The 21,779-nt window shown below is 40.1% G+C and overlaps 1 protein-coding gene across 6 annotated transcripts in view; it reads left to right on the forward strand.

Annotated features, from left to right (window-relative positions):
• The first annotated feature begins 1,204 nt into the window (after positions 1-1,204).
• PHF20L1 (PHD finger protein 20 like 1) overlaps positions 1,205-21,779 on the forward strand; it is a 61,759-nt gene continuing 41,184 nt past the window's right edge. For 3 of the 6 annotated variants that reach the window (XM_020806418.3, XM_020806420.3, XM_020806422.3), the window contains exons 1-5: positions 1,205-1,345; positions 2,992-3,105; positions 14,888-15,059; positions 15,212-15,296; positions 16,012-16,100. In XM_020806418.3, coding sequence (XP_020662077.3) covers positions 3,023-3,105; positions 14,888-15,059; positions 15,212-15,296; positions 16,012-16,100 — 429 coding nt within the window. In that variant the 5' untranslated portion in view covers positions 1,205-1,345; positions 2,992-3,022. Of the gene's footprint in view, positions 1,346-1,517; positions 1,536-2,991; positions 3,106-14,887; positions 15,060-15,211; positions 15,297-16,011; positions 16,101-21,779 lie in introns of those variants that run through there. The other 3 variants (XM_020806419.3, XM_078391659.1, XM_020806421.3) reach the window with 3 other exon arrangements.

Raw genomic sequence — 21,779 nt, forward strand, 5'->3', positions numbered from 1 at the left:
CAATTTTTCCCCATCGTAGGACAATCCCATTCATTAGTGATGTTCAGATGGTTCTCTCACCAACAGGCCTGTTCACCTCTTGCAAACTGAAGGCCGTGGTTTCCTTTATTGAGTCCGTCCAGCTCATATTCCATCATCTTCCTTTCTTGTTGCCTTCAAATTTTTTCCAACCTTCTTGTCTTTCCTAGGGATTCTTGTTCTTCGCAGTAGCTTCCTGTTAAGGTTCCTGATTAAATGCCATGCCATAGAACCGAGAATGCACAGCACCATGCTTTTTTTTCAATGACGGATGAGCACATTGTCTCAAGAAGTGCACCGAATTCCACACTGAAATGCATCTGCTAATCCTAAAGAATGCAGAAGCTTTTCAGTTTGCTTTACAAGACGGCTGTGTTCCATTAAAGCTTATGCCACAGCTTTGTTGGTCTTTCAAGACTTTTGTGTTATTATTTCTCCTCAAACTCATCTCTGCGTAACAAAATGACCTTTTTTTCTTTTGTGGCTTATCTTTCATTTTTCTTTCCCATCTTGAAGCATTGTATATTTAATGTAATAACTCTCCTTTTTAATTATTTTTTTGTCCTATTACGTGTCTGCAAGCCTCCTAGAGTGGTCGCAACGACCAGATAGGCGGGATATAAATAAATAAATAAATAAATAAATAAATAAATAAATAAATAAATAAATAAATAAATGGCATTTTTGAAACCATGAAAATACTGATTTTAACACCAGCCTTCTTGGATTACAGCCTTTCCCCAAAGTATAATATTCCTGCTTTTTTTAAAAAAAACACGAGACTCTTTCTGTCTCCCCTTTTCGTTGCCATGCAACACAACTCTCCATAAGAAATGTCTTTGCTCCCACTGGCTTCATTTGGGAGCCGGAAGCGCTGATCCCAACTAGCGGCCAAGTTCCCCCCCCTCTCTTTCTCTTTAACTTCCCCGCCCAGCCCAATCCCGGCAGCCCCATCTCTGCGCAGGCGCCGACGAGCTGTCTCCCGATAGGCGTTCTTATTTGTTTGTTTTTTTTTTGAAGCAGGAGGGCGCGGGCTCCGCCTTCGTCACGTGACGGGGAAGCGCTCGCGAGGGCGGGGCCGGCCTGGGCCTCCCCGGCCGTCGCGGGAAGATGACGTCCGGCGTCGGCGCTGGGGGGCGAGAGGCGGGGCCGGGAGGGGACGGCGATGGGTCTCGCTGAGGAGGAAGGAGGGGGGCGACGGCGGCGAAGGCTCTGAGGCGCCCGTTGACGGCGACCTTTTCCCGGTCGAGCGAGAGGGACCTCCCCACCCTTCTCCATCCCCGCCCTGCCCGGACGAAGCTCCGGCAGGGCTGGTTAGCGGTGGCCGGTAAGGAAGGGCTGGAGCTGGGCCTCCCCGCAGGCGGAGAGGCCTCCCTCCCGGCTGGGTCTTCAGAACCGCTTTGGCCGGGCAGAAGAGAGAGAGAGAGAGCCTCGGGCCTTCTCCTGTCCCGGGCCTCCCCTTCTGCCTTTCCACCCCCCCCCTCGGTGGATTCGGCGGGCCTCCCCCGTCCAGCGAGGTGGGGCCGGGGAAGGGAAGGCCGGGGCCTTCCCTGATGATGGTCCCCCTTGGCCCTCCCCGGTGGGGGAGCCCGGAGGTCCCTGCCTGGGGGGGGGCGGCTGTGGACTATATAAGGTGTGGACCCTATACAGAACCCTCACCCTATATAAGACCGCATAGGATGTGTGGGGTGCGGGGGGAAGAGCAGAGAGAGGCCCTCTTTGACGCTCCCTTCTTGCCTTTTCAAATCCCCTTCTGAAGAAGCCAGTGACTGCCTAAAATAAAAAGAATAAGAACGGCAGCAAAGCCACAGAAGTAGATAGGGGTTTTTTTTTTTGCTCCGTTAGTCCAGATGTGCTATTTGCATCATCCTTCTCTATGTTACTTTTCTTCTCTTAATATAGTTTGAGGTTTTAAAACTGGGGTGCTGGGATTTTTTAAATAACGATAATGGTTTTTATAGAGTTTAGAAAAGTTCTATAAGAAAGTTGTTTTTTTGCCCAAACCAAAGTCAGTTGTATTTCATAGGAGTATTTGCAAAGGGAAGATTATAGCTCAAAAGAGGGTACAGTATTATGTTGTAGATAATACAGGACTTGCAAAAAAATTCTGTCTGACGCCCGGAACAGTTGTGTTAGGTCATTGTAGTCAAATTTATAATCCCAGTCCAATACTCTTAAAGGCTGCACCCTAACTCACTCTCAAGATTTGAACCAAATTCAGAAGAGTATTTGTAAAAACATGATTTTATTACTTTATCCTCAGTAGAGTTTATGGATGAGGTCCTTATGTTAGAGATCTCCTGTAACTGTATTCATACCAAATCTTTTCTCTGGAAAGAGCTAGCTGATGGATTTCCTGGGTGTGAGCTGTTCAGTTCGTGCTTTCATATATCAATAGTTCACTGCTCAGAAATGTGCATTTCATATACAGTATTCCTTGGTCTGGTGAGATACATGTATTCTCCACATATATGGAGTATATGCAGAAAAAGCACAAGGGAGCCCTACCTAACCAATATCTTAGCACCCCGAAAGCAAGCAGTTTGTCCTTTGCATTCCACTTATTTATTTTGATTACAACATTTGTTTAGTTTAGGATTGGTTATGTTGATGCATTTTATATGGAGTCAAATATGCAGTGAATACTTGCTCTTTGAAATAAACATAGGTTAACTGAACATAGCACATTTATCCTGCTTATAATTATCAGCGTTAAGGAACAAATCACTGACAGTTTTTAAATTAAAACTGCAATTCTCCATTGCAGCTTGATGTTTCTTTAATTGAAGGGAACTCTTACTGAATTCAGTAAGACATGCAAATAAATAAACATACATTGTAGTCTGCTCTTAATGTTTAATATTTGCTTCCTAAGCTATTAAAATAGCTATAGCTTGCTGTAACAGTTTTTTTCACATTGTTGAAATATTTTGCCTGCATCAATAATACTCTTTTTTTTCTTCCTTTCTTCAGCTAAGAAGAAAGACAGACAGACGTTCTCAAGATGAGCAGAAAGCCTCCAAATCGTCCTGGTATTACTTTTGAAATTGGTGCTCGCTTGGAGGCACTGGACTACCTGCAGAAATGGTATGGAATCTGGTGTTTGTGTCTGGATTTACTCTTTCACATACAGCCTTAACTTACATTTATATTCACATTTACTTTCCCCATCTGTCCATAAAACAGCTTGAGACAAGGTGACCTCTTTTGGAAGTGATATCAAAGTAATAAAAAGTTTGGGTAAAATATTTTGTATGGAAAATCTCTTATAATGCCAGTAAATCAGAGGCTTATATGTCTGCTGATTGTGTTTTAAGTGCATTGATCGATTCTGGTGCCCTATGAATATGATTTATCTTCTGTGTGGGCACTCCATTAATAACACAACAGGGAGTAGCCTTTTTAAAAAAGTCAGGGCACTATAAAGAATGAGGACATTTGATAGGGTTATATCTGAAGTAATTGGACTGATAGACAATGGAATATTAAAGGGCATTAAAAGTCACAGGTTCTAAGTCATGAGGCTCCCTGTCAAGATGACCTGAAAGCTTCAATTAATGGACAGTGTTGTTGTTTGCCCTTGTACAGAGGTCATTCCTAGATTTTGGAATCTAGGAATCTGGTCTCACCTCCTCCGTTTACGAAGTGTTCCAAACCTTCTCTCTTGTTTTATTACCGTTTGTATAACCAGTTACAGTGGTGCCTCGCTTGACGACGTTAATTTGTTCCAGCGAAATCGCTGTAGAGCGAAATAAAAAACCTCATTGAAACGCATTGAAAACTGTTCAGTGCATTCCAATGGGCTAAGTACGTGCTCGTCTAGCGAAGATCCTCCATAGGGCGGCCATTTTTTGGTGCCTGTCTAGCGAAAAACAGTCCTGAAAACAGCGGGGGGCCATTTTGAAACCCGACGATCAGCTGTTTGCTGATTGTTGTAAAGTGAAAATCGGTTCCCGAAGCAAGGAATCGATCAACATTAAGTGAAATTCCCTCATCTAAACATTGTTTTGCGATCGCAAAAACTTCAACGTTAAGCGGATTCGTTGTAGAGTGGGTTAATTGTCTAGCGGGGCATGACTGTAATTGGTTTCCATAGCCATAATGATAAAAACTTTAGTAATCGTTGGTTTAGTTTCAACGAACTACTTTTTGTTACCCTGTTATAACGAAACATACTATATATTATTGAAAGAGTACATTTAATATGGTAGTTTATTTATTTATTTATTGCATTTATACCCCACCCATCTAGTCAACTGACTACTCTAGTTGTGTAAATTATCATAAACTGTTTGGAGTAGGTGTAATGCCAAATAATTGCTTCTTGAATAAAAGTGGGTGGAAATTAACCTGTTTGGGTGGTGCTGCAACTTCCATCATTGTCATTTCCTTGACTGAGTTCACACAAGGGGCAAGGAGAAACTACTCGTTGCTATTTATGGAAGGGTACAATTTAAGAAATAAGTCATTAATAACATTTAGAAACCTCATTCATATAGTTTCTGTGTTTTATCTCAAATGAAAAAACAACAACTAGAATGTTACATATTCAAAATTCAGGTAAAATATCACTGTATTTCCTACTGGACACAGTGTACTCCAGATGTTTTTAACTGTAAACACTATCAGTCCTAGCTAGTGATGAGGAATGCTGGGAGGTGCACCAGGACATCCTCTGGTATTTTCCATCCCCATAGGAGTTCAAGGAGGAATGAGTAATTCTCCACAATTGTTTTGAATGTCAGGTACAGTCTAGTCACATGTAATTTTGGCAAAATTGGGAGACAGATGCCAAACTTACTAGGATGTTTTTAAAAGCACATAACTCCTTGACTTTTCCTTGGATAAGAATGGTAATTTTCAGATAGTACATATATACAATGAAATTGGTAGTTTTCATCTGTGAGATTTTACTTTCTCATAAATTATAAGTACTAGGAGGATTTCTATGACATTTCACACTTTCTCTGCAACCTGTGCTTGAACCCACAAGCAAGTTTAAACATGTTTATGAGTAATCTGGCCTTTCTCACAAGATTTCTCATAAACATGTCCAAACAAACTGATAAGTTCAAATACAGACTGCAGAAAAAGGATGATATATCATAGAAATCCTCCCCCTAATCAAGAAATATCCTTTTAGTTATACAGTGCTGATGCAGAAATATCAAGGTCTGCATGCTTTTGCATATTTTTCCTGGTAAACATTAATTGCAGGAGGGGTAGATGCTTGGTAATGGTCATGTAAATTGCAAAGATTGAGAACATCACTTACCATAAATTAAGTTCAAAATGCTTTTAAAGAAGTTTGTATTGTTTTGTTAAAGTTGTAAGAAGAATACATCATTGTACTTCACTTGGGACGTGATGTGTACCTCCAAGTTTTTTTTTTTGGGGGGGGGATCATTTTAAAAATCTTTCATGCACAGGTACCTGCTGCCCATGGCTTAGTTGTAAATAGATTTAGTAAATGGTTCGTTGTGGAGCCCTCCTATAATCTGAGGTCTAGGGAACACTTCTTGTTTATGGCAGCCCTTTCTGGTTAATACCTCCACAGAGAAGGTTACCTGGTACCCACCTTGTAGCAGCAGGTGAAGACTCTTCAGCTATCCAGATGATTCCCACATGCAACACTCCCTCTAATTTTTCAGCCCCACTGGGCGGGGTTCTGCCCCTTGTGTGTGTAATTTCCTCTACGTGCGTGAATCCCCCTCCCTGCATGAGAACCAATCAGAACCAAAGAGGCTGAAAATGATAATTGTTGGTGTGCGGGGAAGGAGAAAGGCTGTGCATAGGAGTGTAGAGTTGTGCATGCATCTTAGAGAGAATCTTGGTGACATGGGTGGTTGTTGGCTTTAGTTATGCTGCGATTTTAATTTTATGTTGATCTCCAAGCAATCATTTGTTTTCTAAAACACATGGTGCTTTTGGAATTCTGTACTGAAAAGTGCATGTTTGCAAATTATTGCAAATAATCACAAAATAATTCCATTGCTGTTCATTTTATTGAAGTTATGTGTGGATATCATTTCCTGAAAAAATTTTTTAATTCTAATAATTCTTTTGTTGCATTTGAGATGCAAGTAGCATTAAAGCTATTGTAGAGCAAGAAATGCTGAAGATTTTCGTGTTTTGAACAGAAGTAGGAGATTTTTGAGTATGTGCCAGGCCAGTGAGCACACCTGCTCCCCCCAATTTAATTAATTGAATTTTGTTTTAGACTACAACTCATCCTCATGATGACTAAGGTGTTCTAGGAGTTGCAGTCCAAAAAAGTTACCTTTTAAATCTCTGGTTTTGAGCTTTTTCTTGTGATTTATATCTAATTGTTGACGCACATATACACAGTACGCTATAATTTTGAGTAGATGAGTTTATCTATAAATAGTAGGCAATTTGTGAATCAGATAAATCAACTCCAAGCTTCTCCAAGAGCCTGTGTTACTTGCTGTCCTCTTTTTAGTCTGCAACTTTGTCATTCTTATGGCACTTTAGTCTTGGTACAGTATTTTCTGTTGCACACATGAGCATTCACCAGAGTCTTGATTCTCAGCACTGTGAATCACACTAGAGTAGGCCCGTACAATCAATGAGGGTTTAGTGAGTCAACTTCTCTGTAAATCCCATCGATTCAAATAGACCTACTCAAATGTGACTTACCATGTTAAAGTTTCAGTTAAAATAAAATAATCTGAATTTATGGATATATTGACTCAATAAATCCCCATGAATACAATGGGCCTACTGTAGTGCGATTTACTATGCTGAGCAACAGAATTTGGGATATTTTTAAAATCTAGAATCCTGGTAGCTAAGGAATCAGAAGAACAGAAGATACATAAGATTGGTTACAATTCAGCATTTACAACTTGGCAGAACAGAAATACAGAGTGTTGCAAGAAAGATTACTTTGTTGAAGATCCTGTTAAGGGTCAGGGAACCAGATGGAAGTACAGACTGATATTTTGTCACTTTGCTATGCGTACAGTAGGTGAACAGTGTAACATCCAATGGCTTCTAGCTGGCAGTCAGCAAGGCCCTGTTGGGATTCTTGGTTGTGTATGTGCGCGTGTACACACTCTTCACTTGATAGGGACTTGTGAATTTCCAGCTAGAAGCAAGCCATTTTACCTCTGCTTGCCTGACAGAGCAATAAGATTTTAGACCAAAATATATAGAGTTTTATTTATTGCATTATTTACTACATTCACATATATACCACCCCATTAGTGTGAAGGACAATACTGGGCAGTTAACAATATAATAAAATCCAGCAAACTGTAGCAAAAGTAAAAATGAAATAATACTGTCATAGAATCATTGAATAAACAGAACCTTCCCCCCCCCAAAAAAAAAAATTGAATCAGCATTAATCCACAACAGTGCAATATTTCCATATACGTGGCAGGGTACAAGGCAGAAAAAATTCAGATGAGGTTGCATTCAAAGGCTTCTTGAAAGAAGAGCATTTTCAGCAAACTCTTAAAAGTGGAGAGGGAGGGGACAAGGTGCAGCTCAACTGGGAGCTGGTTGCAGAAGGTGGGTACCGCTGCCAAGAAGGCCCAACTTTTCTGGTCTCTTTCAGGAGCCTCATGGCGCAGTGGTTAAACCGCTGTACTGCAGCCAAAACTGTGCTCACGACTCGGGGTTCAATCACAGGTAGCCCGCTCAAGGTTGACTCAGCCTTCTATCCTTCCAAGGTTGGTAAAATGAGTACCCAGCTTGCTGGGGGGGGGCAATGTGTAGCCTGCATAATTAACTTGTAAACCGCTCAGAGAGTGCTCGAAGTGCTATGGGGCAGTATATAAGCAGCACGCTTTGCTTTGCTTTTGCAGGAACATTGCCTGGGAGGATTTGATAGCACAGTAAATGATCTTAGTTAAAGATGTCCAACAAGTAACAGGATCCCAAATTATGAATGGTTTTATAGGTGAGCATCAAAACCTTGAACTTGGCTGGGGATGTCACAGGTAACTAGTGTAGGTAAATCCGGACTGGGGAGATGTGATTGAATTTGCTCACACCTGCCACCAGCCTGGCAAACTGCTGCAGTCTCCAGGTCAGGCTCAGAGGTAGCCCTGCATAGAGAGCATTACAGTAGTCATTTCTGGAGATTACCAATGCATACAGCGATGTCTTGAGGGCTCCCTCATCTAGATAGGTGCAGTGCTGCGCAATGAGCCTGAGCTATTAAAGGCTGGCCTGGACACGGCTGCAGTCTGGGAGTCCCATTAGAGAGTGGGATTCAGGAGCACATCAAGGTTCCAATTTTGACTAGGAAATGATGCAAGAGTGTAGGCAAATTTCTAGTGTAGTTTCTTCTTAAAATATTTTGTAAATTTAGAACATGCGTTCTCCCTGGTTGTACGTACTGTATTTAGTTCATTCTGTTATCCATTCTGTGAAAAAATTAATTTTTCTGGTGTGTTTTTTGAAGGGCATGAGAAAATGGTCATTGGAAACAAAAATGGTAACCCTTATTAATCATGTGGGTTAATAGCCTTACAGTTCATTTTGAGAAGACTATTCACATAGTATGCTATAGTTTTGCAAGACACACATCAGCCTTGGTTCTTCTCCTGGATGACTCACTTTAGGGCAGTGGTCCCCAGCCTTGGGCCTCCAGATGTTCTTGGACTTCAACTCCCAGAAATCCTGGCCAGCAGAGGTGGTGGTGAAGGCTTCTGGGAGCTGTAGTCCAAGAACATCTGGAGGCCCAAGGTTGAGGATCACTGCTTTAGGGGAAAGCCAATAAATGTGTGGTTCTCTCTATCCTCCTGGATCTCTCAGCAGTTTTTAATAACATCAGCCATGACATTTGTGTAGAGTGGGTTGTGATGGTTCTGCTCTATCTGTGTAGTTAGTCTTAGTGATCTATCTTGGATCCGATTACTGTGAAGGAGCAGTTACTGTCACTAGCAAGCTGAGAATTCTTTTGGCTGTGATAAGTTAGCCAGCATCTATGTGACCCTTCCTGAACAGTAATAGCTTGACCATAATAGTTCATGTACTAGTAACATCCTTTTTTATTTTACTGCAATATACTCTATATGGTGCTGCCCTTGAGGCTGATACAGAATCTTTAACTAGTGTTGGATGTAGTTATTTGATTTCTGCGAGGAGCATCTAATCAACCAGTACTGAAGGAACTAACTGGCTCCAGTATATTTCTCACCTGAGTGATAGATTTTGGCGACAATATCTAAAGTTGTAGTCTCCCTTAATTCTTTGGTGGGAGAATTCATCCATTCGGCACTACGTTAAGGCCTGGCTACTGATCCATTTACTGTATGTTCTTAGTGACTATGATTTCATTGTATATTTTTGATTGTTTTATCTTTGTATATCCCTTAGTCTGAAGATTTTATAAAAAAAAGATATTTCAATAATGCTAGAAATGTTTAAATAAAACAAAAAGTTATCTTGAAAAGGTGCCATGCTCTGCTCTGCTTCTGAATGACTAGGAAAGAGATTAAAGATCTTGTTTGGTGGCAGACTAAAGAGTTTGGTGTGTGAGGAGGGCTAGCAAAAATAAAACATCAATAAAGATTTTATTCCTTTATATAACAAAAAAAAACCCCTCAAGGATCATTCCCTATGTGAGATGCGGTGGGCAGTTTACTGTTGGAATTGCAGAATGTAAATGAGCAATTGCACAAGTGGAGTGTGCTACTTTTTCCATTGGTACATCACATGGTTAATCATCCCCTAAATTCATATTCAGTAATACAATGGCTTGCTGGAGAATGATTTTTAAAAAACACTTTCTCAGTTGCTCATGTGCACTTCTTCTTCTTCTTTTTTTTAAAGCAGGCACTGGCTTTAGTTTCTAAAAATGGGAAACAATTGGGTGTCTGTGTTGACTATCAGCCTGCATGTTGATTTGATCATAATTTTCTTTGCAGTTTCTTTTAAAAACTGGTATAAATTAAGTTGAAAATCTAAAATAAGATGATTTATCCCAATTTCAAAAATTCAGTGCTTCTAGAAAAATTATCTGCCTCTGTGAAATCTCAGCTACAGGTTATCCACAGGAGAGCCACTCTTTTTGCACGTTTTTGTTGTCAAAAGAGTAAAATAATCAAGATTTCCCCTTTAAAGCAGTGCTAAAAATATTTCTATACATGTCCTTGTATTACCAGCAGAAGGACAATCATATGGTCGATTTAGGTGTGTGCTCCCTGTTTTCATAAAGACATACCAGGCAGTTCTCAGGTTCTTGTGAGTATATAAATCTCTTCCTCCCACACACTTTGTCATCACAAAAGTAACTTGAGAAAACATTGCTGTGAGCAAAAGCGATAAGAATCAAAGCATGATTAACCCAGATGAGTCTTGTTTGCCCAATCATAGTCGAAATCCTGGCAATCAGATTATACCACAGAGACAAGGGGATACAGAAAGGCTAATATGTATGTAAACAAAGTTGATTGATTTCATTAGAATGGATGGAACACTACATAATCGAGTTCTGAAATGCTGTTTCTCCCTGTGTCATCTTTGGGAATAAAAAAGAAACTTACTGAGTCTGCTGTGACATGGCACAGTAGTTAAAACTGCAGTCAAACCTTTGCTGATGACCTGAGTTTGAAACCAACAGATTCAGGTAGCCTCCATCTTTCGAAAGTTGTTAAAATGAATTCCTAGCTTGGTGGGTGTCTGTGTGTGTATGTCAAAATGTTCCTTGCATAATTACATTGTAAACTGTCCAGGGAGTGCTGTAGTACTATGGAGTGGTGTATAAGTCAAAACAACAACTAAATAATTCCAGTAAAGAAATTTGATTAGATAATTTTTATATATCTGCTGGCTGAACATTATACCGTAATGTAACTGAAAATCCCTCCTGTTACATTTTTAGCTATTTGATATATATAGTCTGTGCTTTTCTGCCAAAAATTGACAAAGAAGATTTTTTGTAATTGTTTTAAGGATGAAATGTCAAACATTGGGAACCTCCAAATGCTAAGCAGCTAAGACAGCATTGAGGCTTATTAATGTCGGAGGGTGAAGGAAGGCTTGGATGATATTTACACAAGGAACAAAGTGTGATGGGAGTTTCTGCCATGTGCCCGTGAGTGGGAGAGGGTTGCGCCTTGGAGCAGCTTGTGTGTTTCATTTTTGGTTGTTGTTTAGTCGTTAAGTCGTGTCCAACTCTTCGTGACCACATGGATCAGAGCGCGCCAGGCCCTCCTGTCTTCCACTGCCTCCCAGAGTTTGGTTAAATTCATGTTGGTTGCTTCGATGACACTGTCCAACCATCTCATCCTCTTGCCTTCACTCTTTCCCAACATCAGGGTCTTTTCCAGGGAGTCTTCTCTGTGTGTTTCATAAATGGTAGTAAATAAATGTGCTGTGTAATACCCAGCTTGCTCACAGGATACTGTGGTAAATTTCAGTATAGATTTGGGCGTGAGATTTAATGTGGTGCAGTGGTCAGAGTGTTGATAGGAAGGCTTGGGGGATGGGGATTCAATCCCACACTTGGCTATGAATTTATTGGGTTGGCCATAGTCACTGAGTCTGACCCCGCTCACAACGCAGTTTTAAGGATAAAATGTGGAAGAACCGCCTGCATTGCCTTAAATAGATGGGGAAAGAGGCAGAGTATAAAACAGATAAATAGGCTATGCTTGGTCATAATCTCTGGACTAGACAAGACTTTATTCTGATCCAGCATTGCTCTTAGATTCTTAAAATGATATCCAAGTGCTATAAGAGTGGTTGTTTGAATGAAGAAAATAATCCCATATATTAGGACAATTGTATATTAATGATTGACATTGTTTGTAGAATAAAAATATTTGATAGCCCCTTAGTATTAAGTAAAGCATACATACAAACCTAAATGATATTAAGCTTGGAAATAGCTATTTTCATGGTTTCTTTTGAAAGTAGGATTCAGCATTTTATAGTCAGACAGAGAGGCTTTCAAAAACTGGAGCCCTTATTCCTTCCTATACATTATGACCCCCACATCCATAGGGGATTGGTTTTGCAATCTACCGTGGATGCCTGAAACCACAGATACGAGGAAACACTGTACAACGTAGAAGGGAGTGGGACAAAGGTCACAAGGGAGTGCTCTTGTATATAGGGCTGCGGGAAACCTCAGATTCCAATCCTGCAGATATGGGGGCCCTATTGTGCGCACGCCCTAGTATACCATACACAACTAACATAATGGTCCTCTGACTAGCTCAGCACTAAAAAATACCTGTGGATCAGTAATTTTGTGGAGAATTTCTGGAACATTTTTAATATATGAAAGGTTGCATCGTGGTTATGGCTGTCCACATTGATCCTTTGTCATTTAATAATTCAGAAAATCCATAACTGCAATGTAGGTCTTGGATGCAATATAGATTAGTTAGGTCTGATAGAGCGTAGCTAACATAAAGATGATGAGTTTGGATGCTTCTAAGCTGTTGTCTTAAAGATAATCCTCAGAGAGATGTTCAGAGTGAAGCTCAAATAACGCCAAGAGATTTCACTTGAAGGAGGATCAGCAGCTAGTCTGTGCACCTAAAAGTGCAAGATGGTCAAGGTCTCAAAAGGACAGATCCAGCCAAGACACTTCTCTATTGTTTCTGCAAAGTGCTATAAATATGTTGCTCTGTTCAGCAGCATGAGTTATTTCTTTACTAGCAGAAGTACCCAGCTTTGCACAGGTTACAAATCATTTCCACCCATCCTACCCCCAGTGCACTTTTCCTCCCTTCTGAAGGATTTGGGGGCATTGTGACGGGAAGCATCAGTTGCATCTGACATTTACTGACAACTGGCCCTTGTGAGGTGAGCAATGAATGCATCAATCTTAACTGTAAGTTTCTGCAGTCTAGTGATTAAGGATGGCACAGCAAGCTGTTTATTGATATTCCATCTTTCTGCAGAACTGGGACCAAAGGAGGTACAAATAACTCTGATTTAACTAGCATCAATTAAACAAACTATATTTTAAAAAACCCACTAAAGTGCACACCTCTAGCAGCTTCTTAATAAACATGCCATATTTCCGGTGTGGGTTTTATAACCTTGGAGCTGTAGAAGTGACAGGCACATGTGGGGGGACACATTCTTTTATTTGTATAAATTACAGTATACTTTTTTTGGGTATGTGCTCAGAACTAACCACACTGATTCAGTAGAACTTTCTACTAGGTATGTGTGTGAATAACAGAGCCCTGGATTGATTATATTCTCTTTCTAACTTTGTTTTTAATTTGATGAGTTAGTGATATTGATGTGAAATGTATTGATGGCGATGGGCTAGTAGTTTTAGGCCTGCTTATTATTTTGCAGTATAATCTTATACTTTTTTTTGCCTTATGGTTGTAGAAATGATCCATGTTGGGGCAGGGTTAAATCTTCAAATGAGTCTTAGTACTGATGAAGTCACTGACAAAGGGAGTTTGCCAGTCAGAAGCTTAGAGCGATCATCTAGCATGTCAGTAAACCCATGATATAGGAGACCTCTGTGTTCTGAACCTAGGATAGAAGATTTTGAAAGTTTAATGTGATATTCACATTTTCATCATGTGTCAAATATTTTACAGTAAGGTCCTTATTCTGCATTCTTATTGGGACATAGTTGCCTTGGCTTTTTCACCAAGTATAAAGATGTGGATTAAGCTTGCAGACTTGGACCTCTGCTGAAGACTTCCTGGATTAATTTGACTTAGGTTACTAGTGTGGTGAAACTAAGGGATGTGGCATTGCTGCGGGTTAAACTGCAGAAGCCTCTGTGCTGCAAGGTCAGAAGACCAGCTGTCGTAAGATCGAATCCACGCAACACAGTGAGCTCCTGTCGCTTGTCCCAGCTCCTGCCAACCTAGCCGTTGGAAAGCATATAAAAATACAAGTAGATAAATGGGTACCACCTCGGTGGGAGGGTCGTGGCATTCCGTGTCTAATCACGCTGGCCACGTGACCACAGAAACTGTCTGTGGACAAATGGTGGCTCTATGGCTTGGAGACGGGGATGAGCACTGTGCCCTAGAGTCAGACACGACTGGACTAAATGTCAAGGGGAACCTTTTATCTGTGGTGAAACTGAAGAATGATGGCTGCATTTATGAAACTATTTTCAAACTCTGTTTTCAGAGTGTGGTTTCTTCCAAACCTAGTAACCATCATTTTCTGGTTTAGATGTAATGGGAAGACATAATTCACCAAAGCAGCAAGGACAGCAATGAGGGGTTTAGCATGTGGAGTCTATTGACAAATTTTATATTTGTCAATAAAGAGTTAAACATTTAGAGTTGTGATATTGGGGATAATATTACAACTGAGAAAAAAACATTCTATGCCAGTGTTTTGTTTTTTATTTATTTTTTTAATTATCTGACTGGGCTGTTCAGGGCTTCAGACAGGATTGTACCCAAGAAATGTTGGGGATGGAGGCTGGGACCTTCTGTATGCAGAGTATGTGTTCTTACAGTGAGCTAATACCCCTCTCCACTATATGCATCATTATTATAATCAGCAATGCTGTATTTGCTCTGCCTGTGTTAAAACCTAACCTGAATGCATTTTTATTACAGTGGCGAAAAAAGGGGTGGGTGGGTTACATCTGTTATGTGAGCATTTGGAGAGCCGTTATCTCTATCTAACTATGTCATAATATACAGTTGCAACTCCGGAATGTTTGACCTGTTCCAAGTATTCCAAATATTTATGTTGGAATTGTATTTGTTGGGCCTCTTTCTGGAGATAATTGACTGTGTAATGATACCTTCCTACCTGGATAGCTGAAGCTTAAATCTGAACCGTTCACAAGAACATTGCAGCTTGGGCAGAGTGGTTCCTTTGGGCCTTTTGTGAATAGGTATTGCCAGAACAGTATGTTTTAATTTTCTTCCCCCTGAAGGTATCCTTCACGCATTGAGAAAATAGACTATGAAGAGGGGAGGATGCTTGTCCACTTTGAGCGCTGGAGTCATCGTTATGATGAATGGATTTACTGGGACAGCAATCGGTTGCGCCCCCTTGAACGGCCATCACTGAGGAAAGAAGGTCTAAAAGATGATGATGAGTTTATTGTAAGTGTGTGGGTTATAATTGTAAGCATGCATGGAAGCTAAATCCTTAGAAATAGATGTTGCTTTCGCAAACATATATACAGATATTAAAGGTTGATCCTTGAATAAATTTTCAGTCACATTAACTCGATAATATTCCTTTAATAAAACAGGATTTTAAACCTGGAGAAGAAGTTCTGGCTCGTTGGACAGATTGTCGATATTATCCTGCAAAGATAGAAGCAATTAACAAAGAAGGTATGTTTTAACTGTTGAACACAAGATTTAGGCTAAGGTGCATCTAGCCCAGTGTTATTTTTCTGACAGCAGCCAGGTGGATGCCTTTGAGAAATTCATAAACAGAAAACAAATGGAACAGCTTTCTTTTATTTTTAATCCCATCATCCTGTGTTTGAGGTTTGACTGCCTACAGATACAGTGGTGCCTCGCAAGACAAATACCTCGCAGGTCAAAAATCTCGCAAGACAAATGGTTTTGGCAAGGGGGGGTTTGATGACTTGCAAGACAAATGTTTCTATGGCTGTGCTTCAAAAGAAGAATATTTTCCGTTTTTTGTTCCTCCCTCATGTTTGCTGATTTTTAAATCTTTTTCTATGATGTATAAAAAAGTTTTTTGATTGAAATTTTTAAAATCATCTGCACAATATGTATGGCTTTAAAGAGCACTTAATAAACCTTTTGTAAACCAAATTTGACTTTGTTCTGACTTTTATTTGCCCATAGGAAGGCATTAATTAGATTTCAATGCACTCCTATGGGAAAACGCATTTCGCAAGACAAATTTTTCACAAGAAAACATTAACTGCGTAACGAATTAAATTCGTCTTGCGAGGCACCACTGTACAGAGTTTCTGTTTTATTATCCTAACAGTGGTAGATAAGTCCATCATTTGTAATGTACAAAAAGTACATATGATGTTGATATACTTACCACAGTGTCATTTTTTCCCAGGAACCTTCACTGTACAGTTTTATGATGGAGTGATTCGTTGTCTTAAAAAAATGCATATCAAATCCATGCCAGAAGATGCCAAAGGGCAGGTAAGTGAAGTTCTAACTATCTTTCATATTAAGCTGCGTCTTTTAGATTAGGCGTGGGTAAAGTGTTGGACTGTAGCTGCCCTAGCCAGCAAAGACTGTGGTGAGGAATGCTGGGAGTTGCAGTCCGACAACACACTTTGTCCGTTCCCGTCTGGATTCTAAATGAATTGTCCCAGAGTAGTTACAGTATCAGGTTCATTACTGGTATTAACTTGTGTTTTCCCACTACAGACTATGGGCAATGTGTCCCTCTCTAACAACTTCTGTTAATCATTCTGTGGTTAAAACATCTAAGGGGTAAAATAATCTTTTAGAGCAAAATCGTTCTTTTGTTGCTTTCTATGTATTTTTTGCCGTGCAAAAAATGTTGTCCAGCTTTAACCAGAGGCATAAGCATTCCCCTGTTGAGAAATTCCTGGTAGTATACCGTATTTTTCTCAACAAATGAGACTGGGTCTTATATTAATTTTTGCTCCAAAAACACATTAGGGCTTATTTTCAGGGGATGTTTTATTTAATGTTCAACAATTATGTTTATTCAAATACAATCATGTCATCTTCTTCTGGTAGCTTCACAAGGGTGGAAGGCGGGGTTTCACTTAACTGGGGCTTATTTTTGGGGTAGGGCTTATATTACGAGCACCCTGAAAAATCATACTAGAGCTTATTTTCAGGTTAGGTCTTATTTTCGGGGAAACAGGGTACACTTTTCCTTGCATGGTTACAGAACAGACCATTTTCAGACATGGTGAGCAGATGGCAGAGGCATATTCTGTGATGGTTCTGCCTAGTATCCTTTTCTCCTGAGAGGATATGAGGTATAAAAAGCCTCCCAACCTGCTCTCAGAATGTTAGGAGTACAGTGGTGCCTCGCTTGACGATGTTAATTCATTCCAGTGAAATCGCTGTAGAGAGAGAACATCGTCAGACGAAATAAAAAAAAAACATTGAAATACATTAAAACCTGGTTAATGCGTTCCAATAGGCTGAATACCTGCTCGTCCAGCAAAGATCCTCCATACGGCTGCCATTTTCGGTGCCTGTATAGCAAGGAATCCATCCTAGAAAACAGCGGGGGGCCATTTTGAAAGCCAGCGGCCATTTTGAAACCCGACGATCAGCTGTTTGCTGATCATTGTAAAGTGAAAAATCGGTTCCCGAAACACGGAACCGATCAACGTGAAGCGAAATTCCCCCATTTATAACATCGTTTTGCGATTGCAAAAACGTCGACGTAATGCAGATTCATCATAGAGCGGGGTAATCTGGTGAAGATCGAATCTTGCTACTTGGTTTAGGGGCATGTCAGTGTAATTTGATACTGTATTGACTTATATACCACCCCATTGTGCTAAAGTACTCTCTCGGCAGTTTACAGCATAATAATGCAAACAACAGTTTTGCCCCCCAGCAAGCTGGGTATTTGTTTTACGGACCTTGGGAGGCTGAGTCACCCTTGAGCCAGCTACTGAATCAAGATCAAGCTCAGGTTGTGATTAGAGGCTTGAGTGCTGTACTGCAGTTTAGCCACTGTGGCATGTGCACATGGGCTTTAGCTGTCGGTCAGGTGTGAGTTGTGGTGGAGCTCTACATGTGTTCTAGACTTGAAAACATGCTGACATTGACGTGCTGTAGTAGTCAATGGATGATCTCACTCAGCAGGATGCCGTATCTTACCTTCATTTCTAGATTTAGTTTCATTGTCCTTAAAGAACTTGAAAATAAATTACCAGTGTCTTACTGGGTTTCTACAGTGTAAACTCAAGTTCGTGAAACTGGCATGCACAATCATTCTGGTGTCTGTTGCATGTTTCGATATAATCAGGTCACATACTCACAGACAATCAGAAAATTAGCAAAACAACTTGCTTAGTTGCCTTTATATATACAGTATTCACAATAGGATTCTGGCCATTTTCTGGTACATATTGTGCAGTATTTAGAAACTGTTCAAGGAAGTGGAAGTTGTTTCCCAAACGGATTCTATTGAGGATCCAACAGATCATAAGGAGATGAAAAGGAAAGCTTAAAAGATTGTGTGTCTGTGTATGCTTTGAGAAATTTCTCGTTTCGTTTTGTGATCATTTTTAATATCAAGAATGGAAACGTAACTGTATCTCTGTAAAGTGTGTCTTTTTAGAAATGACAGAATCTGAAATGAGGTGTCATGCAAGACAAGACTTAAACTGCAGAGTTTTGAAATAATACATACTTTGGAACAAGCACAATGTTATTAGCTGTCAGCAGAACATTTTTTTAAAACAATACATGTGTGCTGTGACACAACTAATAATTGAATTACGACTAGACAGTGTCTTTTGGTTTCAGGTTGAAAGCCTCCACTAGATTGAAAAAAAGAGTTTTAGATAATATGTTTTAGTGCATCCTTCAATAATCACTGCAGAGTGATTGTATAGAGTGACTGTATAGGCACACTCATTTGCAAGCATTACAGGATGGTGTACAGCTCAATTCTTCATTAAGGCTTTTAAAATCTACTATGGAATGTATAATAAAAGATGCTGTCACCACTGACAATGCTTCCGTAATCTTATCAAAGCTCTTGTCATCTTCACTAGAGATGGGGGTATTTGTATACGAATATGAATACCCCCTCACAGGTGGACATAACGAGGGTCTGGCCTCCTGGGGCCCGACTGTCCACTCAACCGTCCACTGCTGCTGTGGTTCGTGCATTGGTCATCTCTAAACAGACTACTGTAGCGCTGTCTACATAGGGCTGCCTTGAAGTCAGTGTGGAAATTTCAGCAAGTACAAAATTCAGCTGCCAGGCAGATATGGACAGTCTTGGCACACCATCATTTTCTCTCTGTTAGTTTCAGTCCCCAGTTCAAGGTGAACTGTCATGACCTGTAAAGCCCTTAACAGTTTAGGATGTTGATATCTGTCAGAATGTCTCTCCCACAAAATAGCTATCTGCTCCACTCATTGCTAAAAATTGTGACACCCAAGGAGGCCATAAGAACGAACACTAGGAATCTTGCATTCTCATTTGTGGCCGTTTCCCTCTGAAATAAGCTGACAAAGGAGGTTCCTCAGAGACCATTCCTCTCAGTTTTTAATTAAAATGGAATTATATAAGCTGCCTTTTACTAGTGTTTTAATTATTGATCTGAAATGTTCAGTTTTGTTTTAAATTTGTTTCATTATATTTAAGTACAAGTTTTATTTCATCTAGTGAGAGGGTTTTATTGTATTTATTGTATGTTATGGTTTGTATGGCATGATTTGTAATTATGCTTTGATGGGTTGTGAACAGCCCCGGGTGTGGTCGCAGTAATGGATTGGTAGAAAAGATGAATGTATGAATGAATACAGCCACTTGCTCTTTCTATTGACACAATTACCCGGCAGGTGATTAATTCTAGATGGGAGGCATTAGTTGCTCTATTCTGATCCATTAGTTGCTTTATTGTGAACCATGGTGACCATGTGCTATCTTACATTCCTCAAATTGCAGTCTATTGTAAAGCATTACATTCTGTGAAAAGTAAGGTACCTGCTGACCATCATGAATCAGTAGTACTTTTCTGAAAGCATACACTGCTTCCTGCTGGGTGGGCATTGACAGGTACTTTAGGTCTAGGCAGTGCCTTTTCCTTTGCCTTAGCAGAGATTTATCCAATTCAGGCACCAGTATGCAGACAAATAGTGGAATGAGAGTCGGTTAAAGTATAGAAAAACTATTGTTTATAGTAGTAGTAGAGTCATATAGTAGTAGTAGAGTCACCGGTTTTTCCAGTAGCGATGTATGGAAGTGAGAGCTGGACCGTAAAGAAGGCTGACCGCCGAAGAATTGATGCTTTTGAATTGTGGTGCTGGAGGAGGCTCTTGAGAGTCCCCTGGACTGCAAGGAGAACAAACCTATCCATTTTGAAGGAAATCAACCTTGAGTGCTCACCGGAAGGACAAATCCTGAAGCTGAGGCTCCAATACTTTGGCCATCTCATGAGAAGAGAAGACTCCCTGGAAAAGACCCTGATGTTGGGAAAGAGTGAAGGCAAGAGCAGAAGGGGACAACAGAGGACAAGATGGTTGGACAGGGTCATTGAAGCTACCAACATGAATTTGACCCAACTCCGGGAGGCAGTGGAAGAGAGGAGGGCCTGGCATTCTCTGGTCCATGGGGACACTAAGAGTCAGGCACAACTTAACAACTAAACAACAACGACAGAGTCATATACAGAGTCGTCTTATTCCATTTCAATAGGCATACACAGTAAAGCATTCAAATTCAGTCCAGTTACCATAATATGTAGTCAGAGTCTGTAGCAATATCCAGCATCATAAATCAGTCCTTCAGAGTGTGTCCTTATCTCTCTCTCCTCCTTCGACCCAACAACCAAATGCTCAGAGGCTATCAACTTTATTGGCCAATCAGAGAGATTAGCTTCCTCAGAGTTTTACCTCAGCATTTTGTTCACACATCTGGCTTAAATCAAACTAGTCAGCTTACGTGCACAGCTGGAGAGGCTGTTTGGACTCTTTCTATGAACTTTGGTTCATCAATTCTTAAGAGCTATTCTAGGCCAGTCAGGCATATTTGGATGGGGCTGTATGTGGGCTCTTTCCTCTGGCATCACGGATGAACTGGGAACATTGACATTATCGGTGCCAGTCGTGGGAGTGACGTCCGTTGGTGATACACTGCCAAAGGCCTGAGAAGCCTAACCACAGATTTAATTGGATAGAAATTCCTTGGTAGGAATTCTAGAAATGACTTCGTTGTCTAAACAGTTCTCTAGAAAGTAATAATAATATTGAAATAATATGTCACTGTGTCTTCAAACATATCTGCATAATTTGAATGAAAAATTGCATTAATTCTTATCATTGTGCATGGTGGACAGCTATATTTATGACTGGAAGATGACCCAGACTGGCAGTGTTGCATTAGCCACGGCATGAAATGTTGGCATAAAAAGTAGTTGTTCACAGGTAGTGCTGAAAATGTTAGTCACGCCCAATATCTTTTGATGTAATACAGAAGAATAGCAACTTTAAATTAAAACAGGGTCCCCTACGAACGGATTGCTATCAGAATCTGATTTGAAAACTCTGATATAATATTTTACTGTATTTGAGGTGTTGGTTTTAGAAATGCAGATGTGAGGTTTGTGCAGTAGCAACTACAGAGATGTTGGTGGATAACATGATTGTCGTGGAAATGAAGAAAAATTTAAAAGTAAATTAAGTAAATCTCAGTTGACAATCTAATGTGCAAATAGCCATTGTGAATGCATTTAAAAGTAATCCTAAGAAGGTCAGTTAAGTTATTTGTACAATATCTATCAGAGTAAATCTGTAAAAATACTGTAACATATGTTTGTTTCTTCTGCTTTTGACTAATCTCTGTTGTGAACAAGTCCCTTGTGGTTCCTTCAAAGACTAATAAATTTCATTGGAACACAAGCTTTTATTGACTTTGTTCAGTCATTCTGTTGGAAGGATCTTGCACTGTATATACAAACATTTATAAATGGGACAAATTAACAGTAAATTCCATTTCCTGCTTCACTGATCGTTGAAGCTGTAATACATTCTACTAAATTGAACAGAGTTAAACATTTTTCCTTTAAATAACTGATATTTTAGCATTGCAGTAGTGTCTTTAAAGTTTGATGATCATAACCTATTGGCTGTGAGGGATTCAAAGCA

The sequence above is a fragment of the Pogona vitticeps genome, chromosome 4 (genome assembly GCF_051106095.1).
Source record: "Pogona vitticeps strain Pit_001003342236 chromosome 4, PviZW2.1, whole genome shotgun sequence".
Taxonomy (NCBI): domain Eukaryota; kingdom Metazoa; phylum Chordata; class Lepidosauria; order Squamata; family Agamidae; genus Pogona; species Pogona vitticeps.